Source organism: Lithobates pipiens, unplaced genomic scaffold (genome assembly GCF_037356315.1).
Source record: "Lithobates pipiens isolate NorthernLeopardFrog02 unplaced genomic scaffold, aLitPip1_a1.2 Scaffold_19, whole genome shotgun sequence".
Classification (NCBI taxonomy): Eukaryota; Metazoa; Chordata; class Amphibia; order Anura; family Ranidae; genus Lithobates; species Lithobates pipiens.
This window is the reverse complement of record NW_027507764.1, coordinates 55,120,843-55,147,085: the sequence shown is the minus strand read 5'-3', so window position 1 is coordinate 55,147,085 and position 26,243 is coordinate 55,120,843. Positions and strand designations below refer to the sequence as shown.

The 26,243-nt window shown below is 43.9% G+C and overlaps 1 protein-coding gene across 4 annotated transcripts in view; it reads left to right on the top strand.

Moving 5' to 3' along the window:
* The window catches only part of DYNC1I1 (dynein cytoplasmic 1 intermediate chain 1), a 792,350-nt gene that overhangs the window by 482,652 nt on the left and 283,455 nt on the right, over positions 1 to 26,243 (top strand). For all 4 annotated transcript variants that reach the window (XM_077490748.1, XM_077490750.1, XM_077490749.1 and 1 more), the window contains 3 exons: positions 15,123 to 15,212; positions 18,511 to 18,673; positions 25,866 to 25,965. In XM_077490748.1, the coding sequence (XP_077346874.1) occupies positions 15,123 to 15,212; positions 18,511 to 18,673; positions 25,866 to 25,965 (353 nt within the window). The remainder of the gene's footprint in view (positions 1 to 15,122; positions 15,213 to 18,510; positions 18,674 to 25,865; positions 25,966 to 26,243) is intronic.

The following is a 26,243-nucleotide window of genomic DNA, read 5'->3' as shown; positions in this document are numbered from 1 at the left end:
ACTACCGGTGTTAATGGTACATAGGACAAAAAGAGAATATTTTTAATGGGGGGACAGACAGCATTAAAAACCTGACAGGTGCTTTAATTCCGCTCCAATCTACCCAAAGCTAAAGAAAATAGTTTTGCCTTTCATTTTACTTCAACATACACATACTAAAATCTAAGGTGTGAACATAGCCTTTTACTTCTATTAATAATAATATTATATTTTATGTTATGCTGAAATAAAGCAGTTTATTATTTTTAATTTTCCATCTCATAATCTATTTTTCTACGCCCGTATGTTAGTTGCTGTTTACCCTTCAGACAGAATGTCTCCATCCATGTGACAGTACACAGCAGTCTGGACCGTTGGTATTGAGGTGTAAGTTCTATCCTCTAGAGATCAATATATCCCGAGTGCTGACTAATCTACTTCCGCCCAGACGCCTACAGCCGTGTATCAAGACCCAGTTTATGTTCACGCTCACTTTGCGCAGCAGAACATGCCAACATTGCAAAGAGTTATATATATATATATATATATATATCCAGCAACTTTCCGAAAACTTCAATGAGTCAGGCAACTTGTGAATTGGTTTCAAAAGCAAATCATTTTTGCAGAAAAACATGCCCAACTTATTTTAGGCTTTTACTTCAGTAATGTGAATAAGTAATTTAAAAAGTCTCAAATTAATTAATGGGTTTGTTATGAAGCAGAATTTCTATATATATTATTTGTAGCTATTTACAGAGGAATTGCAGCATACCTCTGAGCATTGTGTGATGGAAAAGAGGGACACATTCCTGCACAAAATATGTAGGTTAGTTACACACCTATGTTGTGCCTCCAGTTTTGTGGATTATCGAGGAATAAATTAGTATTTAAAAAAAAAAAAAGGTTTTTGGATATTGGAGCTTATCCATTCTTAAAAGTTATGGCAACATTAGTTTTCTGTTTTAGGCTTTTTTCCTGGTGCTCCAGGCAGCAATCTGTTATTTTTCAACATCCTCTAACGGACCAAGCTGTCCAGCAAAAGTGACAGTTAGAGGGCAGAGGCAAACGATTTAACACAGACAGGGGTGCTTACAATGTTTGAATTTTATTCATTTATGTAAAACCTTTATTCTGAAAGAAAGAAAAAATAGTTTGCTGTAACTGCTTATAAAGTGTTAGCTGGAGTTTGGGTTTAGTTTGTTAGCCAAGCCCATCTAAGACAGGCCACATATTATGCAACTTTCATTCCTTCAACCATGGGTTGAAGGAAAGAAAATTGCTCAATTCCCCCATAAACTTGGCGCTATTGTGTTCTGCTGGTGGGGAGCCTTCCCTAACAGCAGAATACAATGATAACTGTTGGCGGCTATAGCATTGATGAAATAAGCTTTACATCAGAAGCCCCTTTCACATCAGAATCCCCTTTAACATCAGAGGTCCCCTCATCACATCAGAGCCCCCTTCACATCAGAGGCCCCCTTATCACATCAGAGCCCCCTTCACATCAGAGGCCCCCTTATCACATCAGAGCCCCTTTCACATCAGAGGTCCCCTTATCACATCAGAGCCCCCTTATCACATCAGAGGCCCCCTTATCACATCAGAGCCCCTTTCACATCAGAGGCCCCCTTATCAAATCAGAGGCCCCTTTCACATCAGAGGTCCCCTTTCACATCAGAGGTCCCCTTTCACATCAGAGGTCCCCTTATCACATCAGAGGTCCCCTTATCACATCAGAGTGCCCTTCACAACAGAGATCCCCTTATCAAATCAGAGCCGCCCCCTTTCACATTAGAGGTCCCTCTATCACATCAGAGCCCCCTTCACATCAAAGGTCCCCTCATCACATCAGAGCGCCCTTTCACATCAGAGGTCACCTTATCACATCTGAGCCCCCTTTACATTAGAGGGCCCCCTATCACATCTGAGCCCCCTTTACATCAGAGGTCCCCCTATCACATCTGAGCCCCCTTTACATCAGAAGTCCCCCTGTCACATCAGAGCCAGCCATCAGGTCAGAGGGCCCCCTTCATGTCAGAGTCCCCTCTATACATCAGAAGCCTTCTGTCACCACAGAGTCAGATCCCCCCCCCCCCCCATCATACCACAGTCCCTCCTATACATGAGAGTCCCCATTACATCCACAGTACCTCCATGACAAAGTTCTCATCACATCAGAGTCACCCATCACCACAAAGTACTCCCCATCACAGAGTCCTCTCGTCCATTTCTGATCCGGGGCAAACCAAATCTCATGCTCAAGTCGCACCGGTGGAACCCAAATGGTGCCCCGAGGTGCTGCGGCACCCTGGATAAAAAGCACTGGTTTAGAGACCTGTCAGGGTCTTTTAAAAGCTTCCTCAGCTCATCTTATACAAAAAAAATAAACTGTCACCTAGAAGAGAAAATGAGAAAGTTGTTATCCTGATGTGAAAGCTAGTAACATTCTCCACTAGTGTGCACATTTTCCCATGGCCTTGATCACTGGCTTCCTCATTTTCCAGGCCTGGCTGCACTTACTGCAAATGAACATAAAGAATTCAGTGGTGGAAAGCAGAGAAGTGTTGGAGAAGCGGTTACATCTGTCCAGGAGGACACGGCAACATCTGGCCTGGAGTAGCTTACATGAGTCACTTTCCTCACACTCGTTACAATCAAATTAACCTCTTCACCTCTGGCAAACAAACCCCCAGCTTGATTTGCTCTTGGCTTGTGATGACAACCTTGAAAGTGTATAAATTATACAGACGACAAGAACATACCTGGGAACCCTTAGACATATAGATGTTGACAGTCAGAATTAGAAAAAAAAAAAGTATCTGTGTTTTTTTTTTCTTCTGTCCGTCTAGCAATTCTGTCTGAGAAGAGTTTTTTTTTTTCTCTCCAGCATTGCTTGAGTTACCAACTTTGATGGTTACATGACTCATCAGCAATGCAGAACTTCACCCACTTAATCCCACTTTCTAAACAGCTGAGCAAAAATAACTTTTTTTGTGGACTATTTAGAATCAAATCCACTGGAAACTGAAATCATACACTGACACAATTCCTTTAAATATATACGTGACGCATTTGGTTTGTTAAACCACTTGCCTACCGGGCACTTTCACCCCCTTCCTGCCCAGGCCAATCTTCAGCTTTCAGCACTTTCACACTTTGAATGACAATTGTGCGGGCATTCGACACTGTACCCGTATGAAATTTTTATTATTTTTTTGAGACAGATAGAGCTTTCTTCTGGTGGTATTTAATTTCCACAGTTTTTTTTATTTTTTTTATATTTTGCTAAAAAAAAGTGAAAAAAGACCGAACATTTTGAGAAAGAAAAAGGTTTTCTTAGTTTGTTATACAATGTTGTAAATAGATAATTATACCCAAGCTTTCAACTATTAAGGCTACTTTGTTAGCATAGAAACACATTTCTTCAAACTTCCACCCTTCAGAAGATTCACACCTATTCCACTGAAAGTGAAATACAAACAATTATTGCGCATTTCCTATAAAAATAAACCGAATCAAGGAAAACGCAGCTACACATAATGTGACAAAAATTCAAATCAGTAATAGTGGTGAATATGTAGTGCTAAACCAAACCAAATATGTAGCGCTAAACCAAACATATAAACAGTGCAAACGTGTGAGTGAGATTAATCAGACAAAAAATAAGTAATAAGTGAGAAAAAGTCCACATAGAGGTAAATAAAACACCAAATGTCCATCTAGACACATTGGTGAATACACAGGATGTCACACAGCCCAGAGAGTCATCAAACTGTAGGCATCTTCAAAATAAACATCAAGGTTCATATACGCTTACTAGAGATGTTGGACTCGACTATCATAAGACAACGAAAGAGCATGAATGCACCCATGGGACAAGTCCACGTTGACTGTATATCCGATGTCAGGATATTCCCGGATTGGCCTTACTCCAACTTCACACGGTATCGACCATGGATATAATGGATACTGCAGGCAGTACCAGGACAGGAACTCCAGTGATGGCAAATGAATAACCAAAACCAACCCTAATAAGGGTGCTGGAACCAAATGGTGAAGCTCAGCAGCACTTGCATCAGTTCACAGAAAAATGAAAAAAAGGGGGGGGGGGGCTCCGATAGTGCAGGTCAAAAGATTACTTTTAATAGGTAAAATTCAATGTACAAAAAACTTATAAAAACAATCACATGTGATAAAAGCAATATGGCCCAGTAGAAGTCCGTATTGGACAAAACGCGTCGGTCGAGGTACTCTATTCTCCATATTGCTTTTATCACATGTGATTGGAGTGAATAAGCACTACTGCTAGTGCGAAACGTCAGCTATTTTGTCTGCTGTGATTTCCATCTTTTGATTTTTGATGTGAATTTTTCTCAATAAAAGAAGGCTACTTTTCAAGAGTGCGGCTGTCCAGAATCTGTTCCTGTTTATTGCTATTAGCAATTGCCAGCACCTACGACTTCCGAACCGAGAGAAAGGTTCATCATCTGTTTGTTTTTCCTAGAGCGGTGATATCTTCCTTTTCGGCAGAATTCCGTTGGAAGGACCTTTATTCCGATGGGAAAACCGGTCGTGTGTACAGGGTATAAGAGTTGTCTCATGCCTAAAAAGTCTTCCAGTGATTAAATCCACAGGAGTCTTAACCACTACCTACTCTAAAATTAAATCACTCCTTAACTGCTTCAGATCCGTGCTATAGTCGAATGACAGCTACAGTGCGCATCTGCTTTGCCGGGAGTACATCTATTGACATCCTCCCCTTTGCAGACTAGCCACACCCCCCTGAAGGGGGCGCATGTGACACATGCGACACACGCTGTGATCACCCGAGTCAATGAGACTCGGCTGATCCCAGACCCTTACCACGTGATCAGCTATCAGCCAATGACAACTGATCACGTGATGTAAACAGAGGATCGGTAATAATTTTTTTTTCTTCTCAAGCTTACAGCGCGAGAAGAAAAAAAGCAGATCACTGGCCTCTGTTTGAAGGGACATCGGTCCCGAAGAGGAAGAGCCTCATATGTGCCCACCAGTGCCACTAATCAGTGCCCACCAATCCATTCCTACAGTATGTAAGTGCCATCAATCAGTGCCACCTATCAATGCTCACCAATGGTGCCAATCAGTGTCACCTACCAGTGCCGATCAGTGCCCATCACTGTCACCCATCAGTGCCACCTGTCAATGCCCTTCAATGCCGCCCATCAGTACCACCCATCAGTGCCACCTATCAGTGCCCACCAGTGCCGCTTATTAGTGCCCATCAGTGCCACCTTATCAGTGCCAATCAGTGTCGCCTTATCAGTGCCCATCAATGCAGCCTATCAGTGCCCATCAGTGTAGCCTCATCAGCATACATCAAGGAAGGAGGAAAACTAAACTACCTGTTTGCAAAATTTATTAACAAAATATAAACCGGTTTCGTATTTATTTATTTTTTTAATCGGTCTTTTTAAACTTTTTTAACAAAAAATAAAAAACCCAGAGGTGATCAAATACCACCAAAAGAAAGCTCTATTTGTGGGGGAAAAAATGCTAAAAATTTCATTTTGGTACAGTGTTGTATGACAGTGCAGTTGTCATTCAAAGAGTGACAGCGCTAAAAGCTGGAAATTGGTCTGGGCAGGAGGGGAGGGGGGGGGGGGTTAGCTGCCCAGTAAGCAAGTGCTTAAAGCAGTAGTAAGCTCTCATTTTAAACTTGTACCTACAGATAAACTTACAACAAGCCTTACCTGTAGGTACAATGAATATCTCCTAAACCTGCACCATTTAGGATATATTCACAATTTCAGCAGCCAGTGACGTTACCAGTTCATGCGTATTAAATGTGATGTCAATTCGGAGCGCTGTACTGCGATCGTGACTCGCGTGTGCATGTGCAGGAGTGATGCCATTGCGACTCGGAGGTCCTGAACCTGGAAGGAAGCTCAGGTGAAGATGGAAGCCCTGGCAGCGATGACAGTGCACTGCTGCAAGGCTTCGTTTTAAAAAGTAAGGCCGCGTACACACGGGCGGACTGTCTGACGTACTTGGTCCGCTGAAACGTGTTTCAGCGGACAATCCCCTTGTGTGTGGGCTTCAGCTGACTTTTTCAGCGGACAGTCTGGCGGACTAAGTCTTTCGGAATTTCCGTAATATTGTCCGTCCAAACTTGGTTTCAGTGGACAGTCCGCTCGTGAGTAGGCAAGTTGGACGGACTAAGTATGGCGCATGCTCAGAAAGGATTTACACGGCCGAAGGTTGCATTGCAGTGTATTGGACGTCGTTTTTCTAGTCCCGTTGTACGTGCTGTACACGTCATCGCGCAAGCTTTCAGCGGACTGTCTGTTCGTCGTGTGTGGTCAAGTCCGTTCATTCAAAAGTAGGACGGACTGTCTGTCGGATTGTCTGACGGACTTAGTTGGACGGACAGTCCGCCCGTGTGTACGCGGCCTAAGTCTACCATAATGTGCTAGTATGAGATGCATGTTAGCACATTATGGCACTAACCTGCAGGGGGCAGCTGCTTTTTTTTTTTTTTACTACTACATTAAATGGTTAAAACAAATGAAAGCCCAATTACTAAAATATCATAGAAGCTATAACATGTTCATGTCAGTTCACAATTTGTTGCTTGTGGGGGGGTGCGGCGTGGTGTGGTGTCAGTAAACACTCCAGTTGCAGAAACAGAACTGTATTGAAATTTAAGTTCAACAAAGCACAACTAGCCCAACAGGAAGACAACCCGAGCAGCCGCAATCACAGAATGTACAGCAATGAGTTTAGGAATGAACCAAGGCAGCTTGAGCGGCTACCAAGGCAATATCGAGGTCTGGAAAAAAACACCAGTAAATATGTGTCAGTTGGGCCGCTAAGTAATAGCATTAGAGATTTGGCAAGGCTAGGCCTCCTTCCCCAATGGGTAAATGTAAGGTTTCCACAGAGACTGGGGCGGTATCAAACCCAACAAGAATGGGGTAACTGTCCCATTAATTTTGGTATACAGTTTTTTGGGGATATAAATCAGGGCATGCCACAGTATATAAAGAAATCTGGGTAAATACATAATTTTAAATATATTTATTTGGCCTACTAAGTTGAGAGGCAACTTGGACCAAGTCTGCAAATTCGTTTTCAGATGTTGCATTAGAGGGGTAAAATTATTGGGAATGTAAGTTTTTAATGGTAATTGGATCTTCACTCCCACGTATCGAAACTTGTCCACCACCTGCAAAGGAGCATCCGGGGGTATCATAGGGACAAAGAGGGGGTCCTTCGGGAAGACAAAGGATTTACTCCAATTGACCTTAAACCCAGTGTATTTACCAAAGATAGATATTATTTGCAGTGCTTGGATCAGAGATCCCTGATCATCTGCCAAGTACAGCAGCATATCGTCTGCATACAAGGACATTTTTTTATTCCAGGTTATTCAGCCGCCAACCTTTAACTGTACTATCTGCTCTAATCATGGCAGCCAGTGGATATATCGCTACGGCACTACGGCACCATCTTAGTTTAGACATGGTCACCTAATTCCTTCTGGACTGAGATGCCAGCTTATAGAAGATACGAACATGTAATTCCTGGTGCCTGTGTAGTCATTGGCTGTGTTCACAAATGTTCATGTATCAACAGCTGCTGCAGCCTCTAAGCATGTGTTTTATCACAGAGCTACCACGTCACAGTCTAATCACGAGGGGAGAGGAGAGTGTGGAAATGCTTCCTCCTGCCTGCAGTAGACTGATGACATTATGTCTGTGGAGGCAAAGTGGACTGCAGCTGAAGGTCAGCTTTTTAAAGTGGTTGTAAAGGCTGAAGGTTTTTTACCCTCATGCATTCTACGCATGAAGGTAAAAAGTAGGGATGAGCCAAACACCCCAGGTTTGGATCGTATTAGAATATGCGAGCAGACAAAAACACTGTGAACACCGTTAAAGTCTATGGGACACGAAGGAGAAAAATAAAAAGTGCTCATTTTAAAAGCTTATATGCAAGTTATTGGCAAAAAAATATGTTTGTTTGGGGAGACGGGTACTGCCCCAGGGGACATGTATTATATCAATGCAAAACAACGTTTTTAAAATGGTCCCCCCAAAGCACCTTGCTCCCATGTTGATGGGGACAAGGGCCTCACCCAGGCAAGGGTTGTGGGGGTCTGCGGGCGGGGGGCTTATCGAAATCTGGAAGCCTCCTTTAACAAGCCCTACCAGCGGCGCTCCTGTATTCTTTGTTCCACGCCTGTACACTGTGTTTCGCTGAGCCCCTGGGTCATCCATGCGGCTCCAGCCTCCTGGTACTGCCAGCTTTTCAATGCAAGTCTCTGTATGACCATCAACAGACTGCTGTATGCCTTGGTGATTACTTATATTTTCAACTTAACAATAAAAAATCTTTGCTTCGCTTCTGAGGATTCTTTTTTTGTCTGCGCTGTTCACCCCTTTGATTGTTTGTTCTGCCCTCATTTGTCTATGAGTTTCTGACAGCAGTGGCTACAGCTATACTTAATTTTTTGGTCTTTCACTTGGTTTCTTGTCCGTGCATTGATCCTTTGCCATGAGGTGCCATGTTGAACTTCCAATGACCAGTATGTCAGAGTGAGAGCGATAACACCACATTTAACACACTTGCTCCCCATTCACACCTGAGACCATGTAACACTAACTTGTCACATGTCATCAGGGAGGGGAAATGGCTAATTGGGCCCAATTTGGACATTTTCACTTAGGGGTGTATTCACTTTTGTTGCCGGCGGTTTAAACATGAATAGCTGTGTGTTCAATTCTTTTGAGCGGACAGCAAATTTACACTGTTATATAAGCTGTACACTCACTACTTTACATTGTAGCAAAGTGTCATTTCTTTAGTGTTGTCACATGAAAAGGTATAATAAAATATTTGCAAAAATGTGAGGGGTGTACTCACTTTTGTGAGGTAGTGTACACTAGACTGTTATATATATATATATTATATATATATATATCAAATGCACTGCCTAAATATAGAATCTACATTGAATATCTAGTCTAGTCTAAATGAAGAGTATGTATGTATATATATATATATATATATATATATATACTGGACTGACTGTATATACAGTATATAACAAATAAACTGCAACTAACCTGCCTGCCTAATCTAGCTTAACCACTAAGCCCCAGACCAATTTGCAGCCAAAGGACCAAGCCTCTTTTTGCGATTCAGCACCTCGTTTTAACTGACAATTGTGCGGTCGTGCGACGTGGCTCCCAAACAAAATTTTTGTCCTTTTTTTCCCACAAATAGGGCTTTCTTTTGGTGGTATTTGATCACCTCTGTTCTTTTTATTTTTTTGCGCTATAAACAAAAATAGAGTGACACTTTTTTTAAAAATGCTATATTTTTTACCTTTTGCTATAATAAATATCCCCAAAAAATATATAAAAAAAACACATTTTTTTCCTCAGTTTAGGCCAATACGTATTCTTCTACATATTTTTGTTTTAAAAAAATGCAAAATAGGGGATATTTTTATGGCATTTTTATTAATATTTTTTTTTTACTAGTAATGGCGGCGATCAGCGATTTTTATTGTGACTCCTACATTATGGCGGACACATCGGACATTTTTGACAAATTTTTGGGACCGTTAAAATGCACTGATTCCTGTGTAAATGACACTGGCAGTGAAGGAGTTAACCACTAGGGGGTAGTGTAGGGGTTATGTGTGACGTGTGTGTTTTTTTTACTGTTGGGGGGCGCGGCTTGGCATGTGACATCACTGATCGTCTTTCCCTATAACAGGGAACAGACGATCGGTGACAGCCACACTAGGAAGCACGGGGAGAGGTTTGTTTACACAGACCTCTCCTCGTTCTTCAGCTCTGTGACCCAATCGCGGGACACCAGTGGCGATTAGGTCCGCGGATCCCGCGGCCACAGTCACGGAGCTCAGGACTGGGTCGCGAGCACGCGTCGCGCATGTGACCCATGGCTGGGCACTTAAAGAGCAACGTACCTGCATGTTGATCTGCCCAGCCATGCCATTCTGCTGATGTAAATGTGCAGGAGGCGGTCCTTAAGCGTTTAATTTACCTCCATCCACACACTATACATGGCTGCTATGTAAGCAGCCTTACATAGTGTGGGGCGTGGACTCTCGGCGGAGTGCGCTGTGATTTGCCAAAGCATGCATGTCAGGTGCATGCTTTGGCCAGTCATCATACAGAAATGCACTGCAATCTTGCAGTGCCATATGGGTCATTTTGCAGCGCTCGGTTTCCAGCGAATGCCCTATATGTTTGGTTTGTTTCTAGAACAAACATTCAAAGTCCATGGGCTCATCCCTAGTAAAAAACCTTCTGTGTGCTACTCCCCCCCACAGCCCCCAATACTCACCTGAGCCCCCTCTTGATATAGCAATGTGCATGGGAACCTTAGCTGTGCTGGGCATTGTTCTCCTCATTGGCTGAGACGCAGCAGCGGGAGCCATTGCTATCAATCACAGCCAGTAAGCCAAAAGAGAAGAGAGAGCCAGGGCAATGTGTGGCTCAATGTGTCTTATGCACCAGTGCCCCCATAGCAAGCGGCTTGCTATTGGGGGTGCTGGTCAAGGTGGGGATCCAGGAGTGCTGGCGGGGGATCCAAGAAGAAGAGGATCCCTTTGCAAAACCATTACACAAAGCAGGTAAGTATAGCATGTATATTAATGAAAAAAAAACAAAAAAAAAACAAAAAAAAAAACCTTTTACCTCTTTGTACCAATGGTGCGCAAATATTCGGCCTCTGAGCGGGTGGGCCTTGACGCCAAGCGGCTGCATATTTGCATACCAAAATGTTAATAAACCTGTGCCAAGAGTGCAGGGCACAGTTACAGGTGCCTAACAGAAAGCTTTCTGATCATGTGACCGCTGTGACAACCAATCACGGCAGTCATGTGATCATAAACCCCACCTCACAGCATCAGAAACCCCTTAAAGGGCTGGGAAAATATCACTTCAGGGCTGGTTCACACTGGTCCAACATGCACTCCGACTTCCAGAGCACAAGTCACATGACATGTCAAAACGAATGGTTCCCTATGAGAGCAGACTTAAAGTGGTTGTAAACCCCCCAGAAAAAAAAAATACCTGCAACACAGAGGCATAATGAGCTAGTATGCATAACATATGCATAACAACCTTAGATCGAAGTCCCCGCAGCGGTCCCTGTGCACCGCTCTGGCTGGCGACATTGCTCCCGGAGTTACTTCTGGGTATTGCGGGCTACGGCGCTGTGATTGGCCAGACCCACAATGATGCGCGTGGGAGCTACCTGTAATGGCATACTAGCTGAAGCAACAGCACTGATACAGGGGATATCTCCTAAACCATGCAGGTTTAGGAGATATCCGGGGTAGCTACAGGTAAGCCTTATTTTAGGCTTACCTGTAGTCAAAAGTGGTTGTAAAGGGTTTACAATCACTTTAACTGGTCTGACTTGGGTCAGTCCAACTTTGAAAATGCTCCCTGCACTACTTTGGTCTGGCTTGGGCAGGATTTCAGTCCATTGATTTAAATGTAAGTCGCTTGCAAGTCAGATCATCATCTTAACTGACCCGACTTGTGGCATTCAACTTGTGCTATGAGGATCTTGAAGAGGAACCCCACGTCAAAATCAAAAAACAAAATGGCGTGGGGTTCCCCAAGACCAAACCAGACCCTTTCTGAGCATGCAGACCTAGACTATACCTGGACCATACCAGGCCACATGCCCTAAACATGGTGAGGGTGGGTGCTTTGGGGCAGGGGGGCTCTGCGCCCCCCCCCACCCCATAACACCTTGTCCACATGTTGATGTGGACAAGGGCCTCCTCCCAACAAACCTGAGCTGTGGGGGGGGGGGATTATCGGAATCTGGAAGCCCGCTTTAAGAAGGGGACCCCCAGATCACGGCCCCCTACTTATGTGAATGAGTATGGGGTAGAGCGTACCCCTACCCATTCACCATTAAAAAGGGGGGAAAATAATTAAAAAGAGTGCACAGGTTTTTGACAAAGTCCTTTATTAAAGAGGAAGTAAACCCTTCCAAACAACTTGGACCTACAGGTAAGCCTAGATTAAGGCTTACCTGTAGGTCCAAGCAATATCTCCTAAACCTATATGGTTTAGGAGATATTTGCCCGAAAATGGGCACCGCTGTCTACGGCGCATGCGTCGTAGACAGCGGCGCGCAGGCGCACTAAATGCGGCAAATCCATGAATGGATTTGCCTAATTTGTCGACTCCCGTGCGCATGCGCGGGAGTGACGTCATCGCGGCTTCGCCGAGTGGCAGCGCCGGAGCTGCGAGACGCGACTCCCGTGCGCATGCGCGGGAGTGACGTCATCGCGGCTTCGCCGCTGTGATTCGTCGGAGCTGCGAGACGCCACCAGCAACATGGATGCGGCGGACTACAGGGATCAGCGGCGACTTCGCTGGCTCCTGTGTCAGGTAAGTGACACATAATGAGCTACTATGCGATGCATAGTAGTCCATTATGCTTTACCTTTGCAGGGAAAAAAAGAGGAAGTAAACCCATCAGGGTTTACTTCCTCTTTAAAAATAGCTCAAACATGTCTTCTTTCTCCAGTGGTCTTCTCCCTTCTCTGGTTCTTCTCCCTCCACTGCCAATATTTTCTCCCTCCTCCAGTTCTTCTCCCTCTGTTGCCGATGTCTTTTTCCTCCTGTTCTTCTCCCTCCACTGCTGATGTCTTCTTCCTCTGGCTTTTCCCCCTCTGCTGCTGATGTCTTCTTCCTCTGGCTCTTCTCCCTTTGCTGCTGATGTCTTTTTTCCTTCGTTTCTTCTGCTGGTTCTTCTTCCTACCCTTGAAAAAGTCATGTCATGTTACAACCAAAAGCGTAAATGTATTTTATTGTTTTTTTGTGATAAACACAAAGTGGCACATAATTGTGCATTGGAAGGAAAATGCTAATAAATATGTGAAAAGTGTGATGTACATTTGTATAGCGCCCCCCTGAGTCAATACTTTGTAGAACCGCCTTTCTCTTCAATTACAGCTGCAAGTCTTTTTGAGAATGTCTCTACCAGATTTGCACATCTAGAGAGGGACATTTTTCCCCATTCTTGCTTGCAAAATAGCTCAAGCTCTGTCAGATTGGATGGAAAGTGTATGTGAACAGCAATTTTCAAGTCTTGCCACAGATTCTCAATTAGATTTAGGTCTGGACTTTGACTGGGCCATTCTAATACATGAATATGCTTTGATCTAAACCATTCAATTGTATCTCTGGCTGTATGTTTAGGGTCGTTGCCCTGCTGAAAGGTGAACCTTTGCCCCAGTCTCAAGTCTTTTGCAGACTCTAACAAATTTTCTTCTAAGATTGCCCTGTATTTGGCTCCATCCATCGTCCCATCAACTGACCAGCTTCCCTGTTCCAGCTGAAGAAAAGCATCCCCACAACATGAAGCTGCCACCACCATGTTTCACGGTGGGGATGGGGTGTTCAGGGTGACGTGCAGTGTTAGTTTTCCGCCACACATAGCTTTTTGCTTTCAGGCCAGAAAGTTACATTTTGGTCTCATCTGACCAGAGCACCTTCTTTTACATGTTTGCTGTGTCCCCCACATGGCTTCTCGCAAACTGCAAACAGGACTTCTTATGGCTTTATTTCAACAATGGCTTTCTTCTTGCCACTCTTCCATAAAGGGCAGATTTGTGGAGAGCACGACTAATAGTTGTCCTGTGGACAGATTCTCCCACCTGAGCTGTGGAGCTCTGCAGCTCCTCCAGAGTTACCATGGGCCTCTTGGTTGCTTCTCTCATTAATGCTCTTCTTGCCCGGCCTGTCAGTTGAGGTGGACGGCCATGTCTTGGTAGGTTTACAGTTGTGCTATACTCTAGTCTTTCGGTTTTCGGATGATGGATTGAAAAGTACTCCATGAGATATTCAAAGCTCGGGACATTTTTTATAACCTAACCCTGCTTTAAACTTCTCCACAATGTTATTCCTGACCTGTCTGGTCTGTTCCTTGGGTTTCAAGATGCTGTGTGTTCACTAAGGTTCTCTAACAAACCTCAGAGGGCTTCAAAGAACAGCTGTATTTATACTGAGATTAAATTACACACAGGTTCGATGACTTCTGAAGGCAATTGGTTCCACTAGATTTTAGTTAGGAGTATCAGAGTAAGGGGGGCTGAATACAAATGCACGCCGCATTTACATATTTATTTGTAAGAAAAATAAATAAATAAATTATAATTTTCCTTCCACTTCACAGTTATGTACCACTTTGTGTTGGTCTATCACATAAAATTCCAATAAAATACATACGTTTTTGGTTGTAACATGACAAAATGTGGAAAATTTACAGGGGTATGGAGGTTTTTTTAAAGGCACTGTAGCTCCTAAAGTTGTGCCAGCTCCACTCTCTGCCGGTTCTTTTATAGACGTGGGGGGTTGCCATTTGGTGATGTCATCCTGAGACCCAACCCCTTTCAACGTCAACACCTCATCATGCCCTGGACGTGGATGCCATAAGGGGGCGGGGTCTTTGGATGATGTCACCGGATGGCCACGTTCCATGCTAAATAAGAACGTGGGCGGTCCCCCGTCAATATCCTTGGACTTTGAGTCTGGTAAGGATATTGACGGGGGACCGCCCACGTTCTTATTTAGCATGGAACGTCGCAAGGGCAAAGTCAGATCAGAAGTTGTGCAACTTGTTGGAATAGTATGAACATAAATAATGAAAGGTTTATCTTTTTTTTTCAATTGGTTCTTTTGCTGTGTGTTGTGACATATCATGCATTTGAAATACAGACTTGTAAAGTTACTGAAAGGTCCACATTAGGCATATTTGGGCCAATATTAAGCCACAGAATCGCAAAACAATTGCTGCAAGATATAAATAGGTTCCCAGTAATAAAGAAAGGCAAACAGAAAGTAGCTCACGAGTGAGTTACTCCACTGACACTTTCAACTCTAGGTCTTTCTGTAGGAAACGTTCCCGCTGGGCTTCATTTACAGCGCTGGATTAGAACTTTGAACATATATGAAAATTTTAATCTCTGCGGGAATTGATGTTCTGGTCGCTGCTGATGTGCGTTTTAATGACTCGTTTACGTTAGTGTGCATTAACTGTTGTTTGTAAAAGGATAACTTTTTATTGATATGTGACTCTTTGTTTTGGTTACATAGAAGAGGAAGAGGATGAGGAAATGGTGGAACTAAAAACAGATCACGATTCGGAATTTGACAATCAAGAAGAAAAGCAGGATTCAAAAGAAGGTAAACAGCTTTACATTGATTGCTTTCAATTACAGCATACACTAAATGGTGATTAGGAACATCAGATGGATTGAGTCTTTAACAATGGCGGTGTTGTCTATTATTATTTTGGGCTAGAGCCTGCGAAGAAGTTTAAAGCAGAACTCCAGCCTTCTCTTCAGTCTTGCACAGTTGTATAGGTTCCTCTTCGGTACTGAAATTGAATGATTTTACTGCACATTGCGAGCTTCTTACAGTATGCATAAGAAGCCGCAGCAAGACAGATACAGCCTCATTTCCCATGTGGAGGATGTCCAGCATCATTTTACTTATTTCTTCCCAGGCTTACCTCCCTGGCCCACACCTTTCATTCATTGGATTTAGTTGTTTCAATCTAGGAGGGTCAGCACCACCTGTGGACTTTATCTAAGGAAATCGCAATCACAATTGTGTGTAAGGACTGATTCACACCCATGCATTTTTTTTGTGTGCGTTTTCAGTTCTGCAGAAGTACACTACAGTCCATTTAAAGTGGTTGTAAACCCTATTACACCACTCGTACCTACCAGTAAGCCTATAATAAGGCTTACCTGTAGGTACTGTAAATATCCCCTAAACCTGCTTGGTTTAAGAGATATTTACCATATGCGCAAGCGCCAATGTCATCAGCGCATGCACTGTGAAGAAACGGCCCTCCGTGCCGTTTCTTCACTGGCAAGTGCCTTGACTGACGGCTCCCGGGCACATGTCACGGTCGTGCAACTCCGGCCAGTCACAGAGCCGGAGTTTGTGGCCCTGGAAGGAAGAGAGGCGAAGATGGATACAGCCACAAGTGGGGACAGCGTGGGCTTCGATTGCAGGTAAGTGGCACATAATGGACTAGTATGCGATGCATACTAGCTTGTTATGCTTTTACTTTGCAGGGGAAAGCAGGATTAAAAAACAGGAAGTAAAACCCATCAGGGTTTTCTTCCTTTTTAACATAGTTTCCTATGGGTCACGTTCACATCTATCCAGGGCCAGGGACGAGCAGGTTGTGTTTTGGTTCCATAGACTTCAATGGATCAAAAACATGTATTGAAAAATGCAAAATACACCCGGAATATGCATTAACTGCAACCTGCATGGGTGTGAACCAGGCCTAATACATTCAGTCTGCCTAGAAATGCCCACTCTCCCAGATTAAGGCTGAATTCACACCTATGCATTTTTAATGCTTTTTGCATTTTGCAGATTTGCACTACAGTCCATTTAATGTGGTTTTGTATGGAACACGTTCTGTAGTCCAAATCTGCAAAAGGCAAAAAGCACTAAAAATGCATAGGTGTGAATCCAGCCTTAAGCAGTTCTCCAGTCACTTTAAAAAAATGAAAAGTCAGCAACTATAAATTCTGTAGCTGATAACTTTTAATAATAAGATACTTACCAGTCCAGGGATCCAGTGGGGTACTTACCTGGGCCGGTTCTTCACCGGTCTTAAGGTCCCCAGTACCGCCACACGAAGCAGCCTTGAGGGACCTATGTCCTAGATTGTTGCGAGAAGGGAGGGAGGGAAGTGAACTCCCAGTGGAATCGCCTAGGTGAAGTGGAGAGTGAGTACCTGTCAAAACTAAGTACCCCATCCCCCACCAAAAAATTAGGTTCCGAAAGTAGAAGAGGAGAGGCGAAGCAGAAGGAAAAAAAGAAATTACATTTTCAGCTTTAACATCCACTAGAGATGCACAAATAATTGTTAAAAGATCATGATCTCGATTCTATCCCCCACACGGTCTTAGGCTTGATTCCCACCTATGGCATTTTTAGTGCTTTTTGCATTTTGCAGATTTGCTCTACAGCCCATTTAACATGGTTTCCTAATGGAACACGTTCTGTAGAAAAAATCTGCAAAAAATGCAAAAAGCACTAAAAATGCATAGATGTGAATCAAGCCTGAGCCGATGCATTTTTAGTGCTTTTTGCATTTTGCCGACTTGCACTACAGACCGTTTTCCATAGGAAACCATGGTAAATGGACTGTAGTGCAAATCTGCAAAATGCAAAAAGCACAAAAACTGCATAGGTGTGAATCCAGCCTTGTTTTTGGGGTTTTTACTAAATTGTTTCTTTGTTTAACCCCTTATTAACCCTTAATTGACTCCAGTCAGCCTCATTAATTCATTATTTTCCTCCATTTATTTATTATATTCCTGCTGTTTTTTTTGTTTTTTTTATTTACTTCTATTTTATAAACTATTAAAGGGGTTGTAAACCATGAAGGTTTTTTCTGTGATGCAGCACCCCCCCCCCCCCGAGCCCCCCTTTTACTTACCTAAACCCGATCTTTCCAGCAACGGGGACGAGCACACCAGCTTCGCCAGTGCCTCGGGTCCTGATTGGATAGATTGATAGCAGCGTAGCCATTGGCTCCTGCTGCTGTCAATCATATCGAATGACGCAGGAGTCAGGGGACAGGGCTAGTCCTGCTATCTGTGTCAATAGACACAGCAGCAGGACATGGGAGCACACCCGCACAAGTGCCTGGAGGGAGAGCGGCTCTCCAACGGGGCACTCGAGAAGAGGAGGTGCCAGGAGCGCCACTGAAGGACCCCAAGATAGCAGTGTCTTTCTTTGTCCTGCTCCACCACTCTTCTTCTGGGCCAGCATCAACCCATGTTCTGTGAGTCCAGGCTGTCATGTACATACCCCCTTGGGTTGTATCCTTGCACAGCTCGGACACATAAGATAATAGTGCTGAGAACAGGACCATTCCTCTGATACCAGAGTAAACGAGGAAGGAACCATGACATCAAGTGACTGGCTGGAGGATTGTTCCGGGGGAAAAAAAGGTATGTACACAGAATTGAATAACAACAATTAACTGCAAAGGTGTGTGTGTGTGGGGGGGGGGGGTCCTAGGGTGGGGGATTTACAGGAAAAGAGAGGTGAGGTGTTATTTGGGTGGCTGCTCAATATCAAACTTTAATATTAACATTTCAATTTGGTTTGGTTCACCCTAAAGCCCATCTCCGACCAATATTTATTTTCTGATCACCCATTCGGCATTGTTTTCAATAAATACCTTAATGAGCTATTTTTTATATACATATAAGTTCCCTGTCATGTCTCTTGCTGGTTTGCTTTTGGGAGTCAGGATTGGTCGATCCAGTCCTGCATAATGTGATTGTACTGCATATTCACATAGCACATTACTGTGTTTATCCTGTTTACCATGTTTGTGAATTTCACAGATCTGTAAATTCTGATTCATCAGTGATAAATTTGATTGAATCCCATCTTAAGTATCCTCTATTCTATAAATTTATGGGGATCTCTGTTTAAGTTCCACCTAGAGAACTAACCGAAGAAGAAAAACAGCAAGCAGTCCACTCAGAGGAATTTCTGATATTCTTCGATCGCACAATCCGTGTCATTGAGCGAGCTTTGGCCGAAGACTCAAATATTTTCTTTGACTACAGCGGGGGAGACCTGGAAGATAAAGAAGGGTGAGATTCATTCAACTTACATCTTCAGCTCCTCGATAAATTCAGGGAAGACTATCTGGCCTTGTGGTGGCGACTGGCACCCTTGGGGGGGCGCCACCCTCTCGTCTCTCGATCGATCGCCCGTTGCCCGCAGGCCCCCCACCAGCCCCTGCACTTACCCCATCCAGGTGGTGGCTTCCCCCCTGTGTCTCCTCCCAAGTTCCGGCGGTCGCTTCTCCTCCCATCCAATCAGGAGTTAGGACTCGTGGCCAATTGGGTCTTAGGACTCCAAGCCAATCGAGATTCAGGACCCGCTTGCTGATTGGCCAGGAGGAGAAACAGAAAGACATTAGCTAATATTGTTTTGTTAATTTGCTCACACAAATGGGCGGGCTTGGGGCGCAGTGCTCTGTGCCCTGAGCCCATCCTTTTTGAAGCCAATTAGAGCCTCCAGCTCTAATTATGTGCTTCTAAAAAAGATTAGGTTGTAGATTAGACATAGACATGTAGATTAGGGGCCGGACTCATGGACTCGGGGGGAGGTGCCCCTGAGCCCCTAATGGACGGGCCGCTGCTGTGACTTTGACCTTTATTTTTGTTTGTTATTTTTTATTTTTAAATGTGTATATACAGGACTTTTTTTTTCCCAGGCAAAGATTTTCCTTCTTCCAAATCACGCTTTGTCTCCACCCCCTACCCACCATCAAGTACAGTTTCTTGGTCCCATCCTCTTCTCACCTTCTACTACCAACCCTTTTAGAGAATCTAGAACTAAGTATAATTTTGTGGTGCTAAGTATTTTCTATGGAAATTGTTAATGATAATAAGAAAAGCAGTAAAATAGATCCCCAGCATCCAGCACCAATAGGCCCCCTCCAACAACAATAGATCTTCCCCAGGCCCCCCATAACAAAATACCCCCCCCCCCAGCAACAATAGACCCCAATCAGGAAAAACAGATCTTCCAGCAGCCAGCATCAATAGACCCTCCAGTAACCAGCAACAATATACCCCTCCTTCAACAGTGATTCCTCCCAGAAACAAAAGATCCCTCACCAACAACAATAGAGCTCCCCAAACAACAATAGATCCCCCAGTAGACAGCATGAATACACCCTCTAACACCCACCCTTTGGCATTACATATATTCAGTTCTGGAGGTGCCAGAATTGTATTCCCCCACATTCTCGTTAAAAAGGCCCTCTGTGCATATGACTTGTCTAAGCCCTTGTACACACGGTCGGAGAATCCGTCGGAATGTGTCCTATCGGACCATGTCGTCGGATAATCCGACTGCGTGTGGTATGCATCGGACTGATTCAGTCGGAATATCCGTCGGACCCAATTTTCCAACATGTTGGAAATATTTCCCGACCAACTGGAGTAAATACATTAAGTGACCACCTTTCATAAATACATATAGGACTGTAATGTATATTCTTTTTTGGATATCCCATATGTGTATACATTTCTTGGGTTTCACCTGCTTCTTCAGGACGTGAGTATCCCAAGTTACACATAGCAATTTTTTTTTCACATTCATATCTAGGTTGTACTTTTGTAGACAAAATATAGTATATAGATGAATTTCAAAACATACAAAAAGCAGATAGATGTATAATAACTGGACATATTGACAATTCACTAGAAGCTACTACAGTGTAGAATTGTATAGGTCTAGTTTCCATCAATGTTTGTGTAAACCCATTCCTATTGAAAGCAAGCAATCAGCCGGATACTGCTAGGGTGATGAACTGCAAGAGACAAATATGGCCGCATAGCAATGGTGGTGTCTAGAGGGGTCGATATAGCATTTACAAACTGAAGGTAAGTACCTGGGATGGGTGCATGATGACCAGGAGACATCCCAAGGCATCTCCTCCTCTACCAATGCAGTTGAAAGCTGATGCTTTCCATCTCTCCCCTGTCCCATTTCAGCAGACATCTCAAGACGTTCTCACCTCTACCCATGCCGGAGAAAACTGATATCTTATAATCAAGATCAGTAGGTTGTTTGTGCAACTTTTTGGTGTATCTCATTTTGATGCAAATAAATGTCTATGTGGCATTGGCACAATGGTTCTTTTAAGTTTAAGGGTTATGGCATTATGCTGAGTTTAAGCATAAGGTTTAAAGGGGCCCTGTCACTTCACCCAAGTGAGTCCCGCCAGCATGCACGATGACGTAATTGGTGCAAACTTCACCCAACGCGTTTCTTCTTAACAGACAACTCACTCAACAGACCACTCTCTCAAAGAAAAAAAAATGCAGTCATCACATCTAAGAATGTGCAATGTAATAAATGTTTGCTTTTGAGTTTAATACCGCTTTAAAGTGGATGTTTTTTTATGTCATAATGTAAAGTATAAGATTTCCTATCATTTGAGCCCAGTCTTGCCACAAAGAATTAATCCAGCTCTGAGCAATCCTCTTTTATTGTTCAGTGAGATAAATCTTGACTAGGGATGAGCCGAACACCCCCCGGTTCGGTTCGCACCAGAACTTTCGAACAGACCCCAAATTCGTACGAACGTTAGAACCCCATTGAAGTCTATGGGACTCGAACGTTCGAAATTAAAAGTGCTAATTTGAACGGCTAATATGCAAGATACTGTCCTAAAAAGAGTTTGGGGACCTGGCTCCTGCCCCAGGGTACATGGGTCAATGCAAAAAAAAGTTTTAAAAACGGCTGTTTTGGCGGGAGCACTGATTTTAATGACGATTAAAGTGAAAAAAAAAAGTGAAATATTCCTTTAAATATCGTGCCTGGTGGGTGTCTGTAGTATGCCTGTGAAGTGCCACGTGTTTCCCGTGTTTAGAACAGTCCCTGCACAAAATGACATTTAACGGAAATAACACCATTTAAAACTGCTTGCGGTTTTAATGTTATATCTGGTTCCTGCAATATGGTTGAAAATCATTGAGAAAAATGGCATGGGTAGCCCTCCCTGCCCATTACCAGCCCCTTTGGGTCTTGTACAGATATTAAGGGGAATCCCGTACCCATATTGAAAAAAGGAAATACGTGTGGCCCCCAGGCCCTATATACTCAAAACAGCAGTATACAGGCGGTGCAAACAAGACAGGGACTGTGTAGGTTTGTTGTGTTAAGTAGAATCTGTTTGTAATTCAGAGCATGCAGACAGCACGCACAATCTCCTACCGCTGACTGCAAGCTCTATTTAAAACGAGCAAGATAGTTAGCTATATAGGTGGATATAGCGGTGTATACTGCGTTCAGAGCACGCAGACAGCACGCACAATGTCCTAACACTGACTGAAAGCTCTATTTAAAACGAGCAAGATAGTTAGCTATATAGGTGGATATAGCGGTGTATACTGCGTTCAGAGCACGCAGACAGCACGCACAATGTCCTAACACTGACTGAAAGCTCTATTTAAAACGAGCAAGATAGTTAGCTATATAGGTGGATATAGCGGTGTATACTGCGTTCAGAGCACGCAGACAGCACGCACAATGTCCTAACACTGACTGAAAGCTCTATTTAAAACGAGCAAGATAGTTAGCTATATAGGTGGATATAGTGGTGTATACTGCATTCAGAGCACGCAGACAGCACGCACAATCTCCTAACACTGACTGAAAGCTCTATTTAAAACGAGCAAGATAGTTAGCTATATAGGTGGATATAGCGGTGTATACTGCGTTCAGAGCACGCAGACAGCACGCACAATCTCCTAACACTGACTGAAAGCTCTATTTAAAACGAGCAAGATAGTTAGCTATATAGGTGGATATAGCGTTGTATACTGCGTTCAGAGCACGCAGACAGCACACACAATCTCCTAACACTGACTGAAAGCTCTATTATAAAAGATAGATACATCGCTAGCTATATAGGTGAATATAGCGGTGTATACTGCGGTCAGGGCTCGCAGACAACAACCACTACAGAAGAGCAAGAACAAAAAATCGTCTGATAACGATCGGTGTATACTGTGTTGAAGGTACACAGAACACCCACTAACTGCTACAGACGCCAACACACTACACAAGGTCGCTGCGCTGGCGGCCCTATATAGTGTGGGGCGTGTACTACACAGCCTGAGCTATCATTGGCCACAGGCATCCTGCCTGTGGCCAATCATGGCTCTCCTCACTGCCAGCGCTGTGATTGGCCAAGCATGCGGGGTCACAGTGCATGCTTGGCCAATCATGAGCCAGCAATGCACTGCACCATCGCAGTGCATTGTGGGCCGTGAGCGCCACACGAATTTGGCGCGAACGGCCCATAACGTTCGGAATTCGCCGAACGGGCGAACAGCCGATGTTCGAGTCGAACGTATGTTCGACTCGAACACGAAGCTCATCCCTAATCTTGACAAACAGAGAAAAACTTTGTCAAATTCTCCCCCTTGCTGTGAGTGACAGGTGATTTACATATCTTGTGCACTAGCCTAAGAGACATGCATTATTTTTTAATTCCCTCCCACTCCTTTCTTCTGCTGCTCTCCCAGGATTGGCTGTTCCACACCTCAGCATGATTTGGCATGCTGAAGTCATGTGGGGACTTTTCTGGGTTTTGACTGGATGTTAGTGATCATAGCAAAAGTTCAGTGTAAAAAATGCACAGGAGAAAATGCATGTTGATAAGAGGAGTGTAGAGGTGGGTGGGGAGTCTACTGACATCATGACTCCCCCCACTGAGCAAAACAGACCCACCCACAAAATCTGCAGTTTTTCGGGTCTCATAGCAGACCGAGGGGAGACAATTGACAGATAAGTATACATGCAGGAGGCATGTATATCCTAGATAACCAATATTGCAGTAGTTTAGAAAGGATGAGAGTGGGTTTACATCCACTTTAAGCAACAACACATATTTAATTCATGCAGTGCATAAGAAACCCCACTGCAAGGGTAGTTTTGTTCGTTTATAAGCTTTAAAATAAGAATTTTACACTTCTGTCCAGTCATCATTAGTTTGTGGAGAAATTGGAATAATCTAAAAAGATCCTCTTTGCCAACAGACATCCAGTAACTAATCAAGGTTGAAAATATATAAAGCTTCACAAGGGAGGATGTGCTTGTAGACAGGGGTTGATTTACTTAAGGCAAAAAGACTGTGCTCTTTGCAAGTTCAGTTGCTCCAGAGCTTAGTAAATGGGCAGAAGCTCTGCTGACTTCCATCATCCAATCATGTGCAAGAAAAAATGCTTTATTTTTAATTTTCCTTGCACGTGATTGAATACTCTTTGCAAAGTGAAGCCTTTCCTCCAGGGGTCAAGTCCTGGGGAAAAAAGTGTGGGAACTCCCACCCAAGATCCACTCCCCTACCAAAAAAAAAAAAAAAAAAAGATACGCTCATATGCATATATATATTTCACATAAAATACAGTGACTGCAAATGCGACATGCTACAAGAGATGACCAGACTGCGAATGTGACTACAGGAGATGACCAGACTGCGAATGCGACATAGTACAGGAGATGACTAGACTGCGAATGTAACTACAGGAGATGACCAGACTGCGAATGCGACTACAGGAGATGACCAGACTGCGAATGCGACTACAGGAGATGACCAGACTGCGAATGCGACATAGTACAGGAGATGACCAGACCGGGAATGAGACTACAGGAGATGACCAGACCGCGAATGCGACTACAGGAGATGACCAGACTGCGAATGCGACTACAGGAGATGACCAGACTGCGAATGCGACATAGTACAGGAGATGACCAGACCGGGAATGAGACTACAGGAGATGACCAGACCGCGAATGCGACTACAGGAGATGACCAGACTGCGAATGCGACTACAGGAGATGATCAGACTGCGAATGCGACTACAGGAGATAACCAGAGTGCGAATGCGACTACAGGAGATGACCAGACTGCGAATGCGACTACAGGAGATGATCAGACTGCGAATGCGACTACAGGAGATGATCAGACTGCGAATGTGACTACAGGAGATGACCAGACTGCGAATGCGACTACAGGAGATGACCAGACTGCGACATAGTACAGGAGATGACCAGACCGGGAATGAGACTACAGGAGATGACCAGACTGCGAATGCGACTACAGGAGATGACCAGACTGCGAATGCGACTACAGGAGATGATCAGACTGCGAATGCGACTACAGGAGATGACCAGACTGCGAATGCGACTACAGGAGATGACCAGACTGCGAATGCGACTACAGGAGATGACCAGACTGTGAATGCGACATACTACAGGAGATGATCAGACTGCGAATGCGACATAGTACAGAAGATGACCAAGTAGCTAGTTTTAAAATTTAAACATGTCCTCAGCCCCTTTATGGCACCTCCTTTACATTCCTGTCCTCACCCCCTTTGTAGAACCCCCCTTCACATTCCTGCCCTGCCTCCCTTTTATATCACCCCTCCTCATTCCTTTCTGTTTCTGATACTTTCCCCCTCCCTCCTTCATAACAGTGCCCTCTTCCCTGTCTTACCTTACACAGGACACAGCAGATGACATCGGAAGTGCAGCAAAGGGATGGACAGAGGGCGGGACCTGCCCCAGTTAACTGATTGGTTGATAGAATGCAGAGCAGTTCTATTAACCAATCAGTTAACTGAGCCAGCCCCTGCTCTCCGTGCATCACTGTGCTGCTCTTCCGATGTCAGCTCTGTGAAGACAAAGCAGCTAGCCGACTGTGTTAGAGCCTCGGGCGGCTCTGGTCCTGCAAAGGGAACGGCGTTCCTGCTGTGAAAAAAGTGCGGGGACGCCGTTCCCACGCGTTCCCGCAGGACTCGAGCCCTGCTTTCCTCATTTACTAAGCTCTGGAGCAACTGCACTTGCAGAGGGCACCTGCAAAATGCACAGTCTATTTGCCTTTAGTAAATCAACCCCCTAGTGTCTGGTGAGACCATTCCAGTACAGAGAATCCTATGGGATGGCTTCTCTGTTTCTATTGCAGTTCTTTTAAATGTCAATCAAAGAGATTGGTGGGGGGCAAAACAGCTACCTTGCCACATTCTGCCATAATCCATCTCTGCCTGGACACGACAATGTGTGCTTTATGGGAAAATTGGGTCTAAATGTAGGGTATGGCCATGCATTATTATTTTAGCAGAAAGAATATCTTTCATTACCTCAAATATTTTCTGTGGAGCAACCAATACAACTGCAGAGCCCTTTTTGTGCCTTTGTATATGATAGTTATTAACTGTGGTCTAAAACTTTTTTTTTTTTTTTTTTTTTCATTTTTAAGGGACATTCAAGCTGGCACCAATTTGTCATTTAATCGTCAGTTTTATGATGAGCACTGGTCCAAGCATCGCGTGGTTACCTGTCTTGATTGGTCATTACAAGTAGGTTAAAAGTGTTTTTAACAATATGTAAGTGTAATCGGTATTAGGCCTCATGCACACGGGCGTTTTATTTTCTCTACTAAACACCTTTTACTCCTGGCAGGAAAAAGCAGCTTAAAAAATGCTCCAAAAGCGTCATATTGCACGCGCATTTAGGCGTGTAGTTTCTGGCTTTTGGAATGCATTAATGCTCAAATGCGCCTCAAGCACTTAGGCACGTCAAAGTTTTTTTTTTTTTTTCTTTTTCTAAAATGGACAATCATAGGCTAACATAAAGG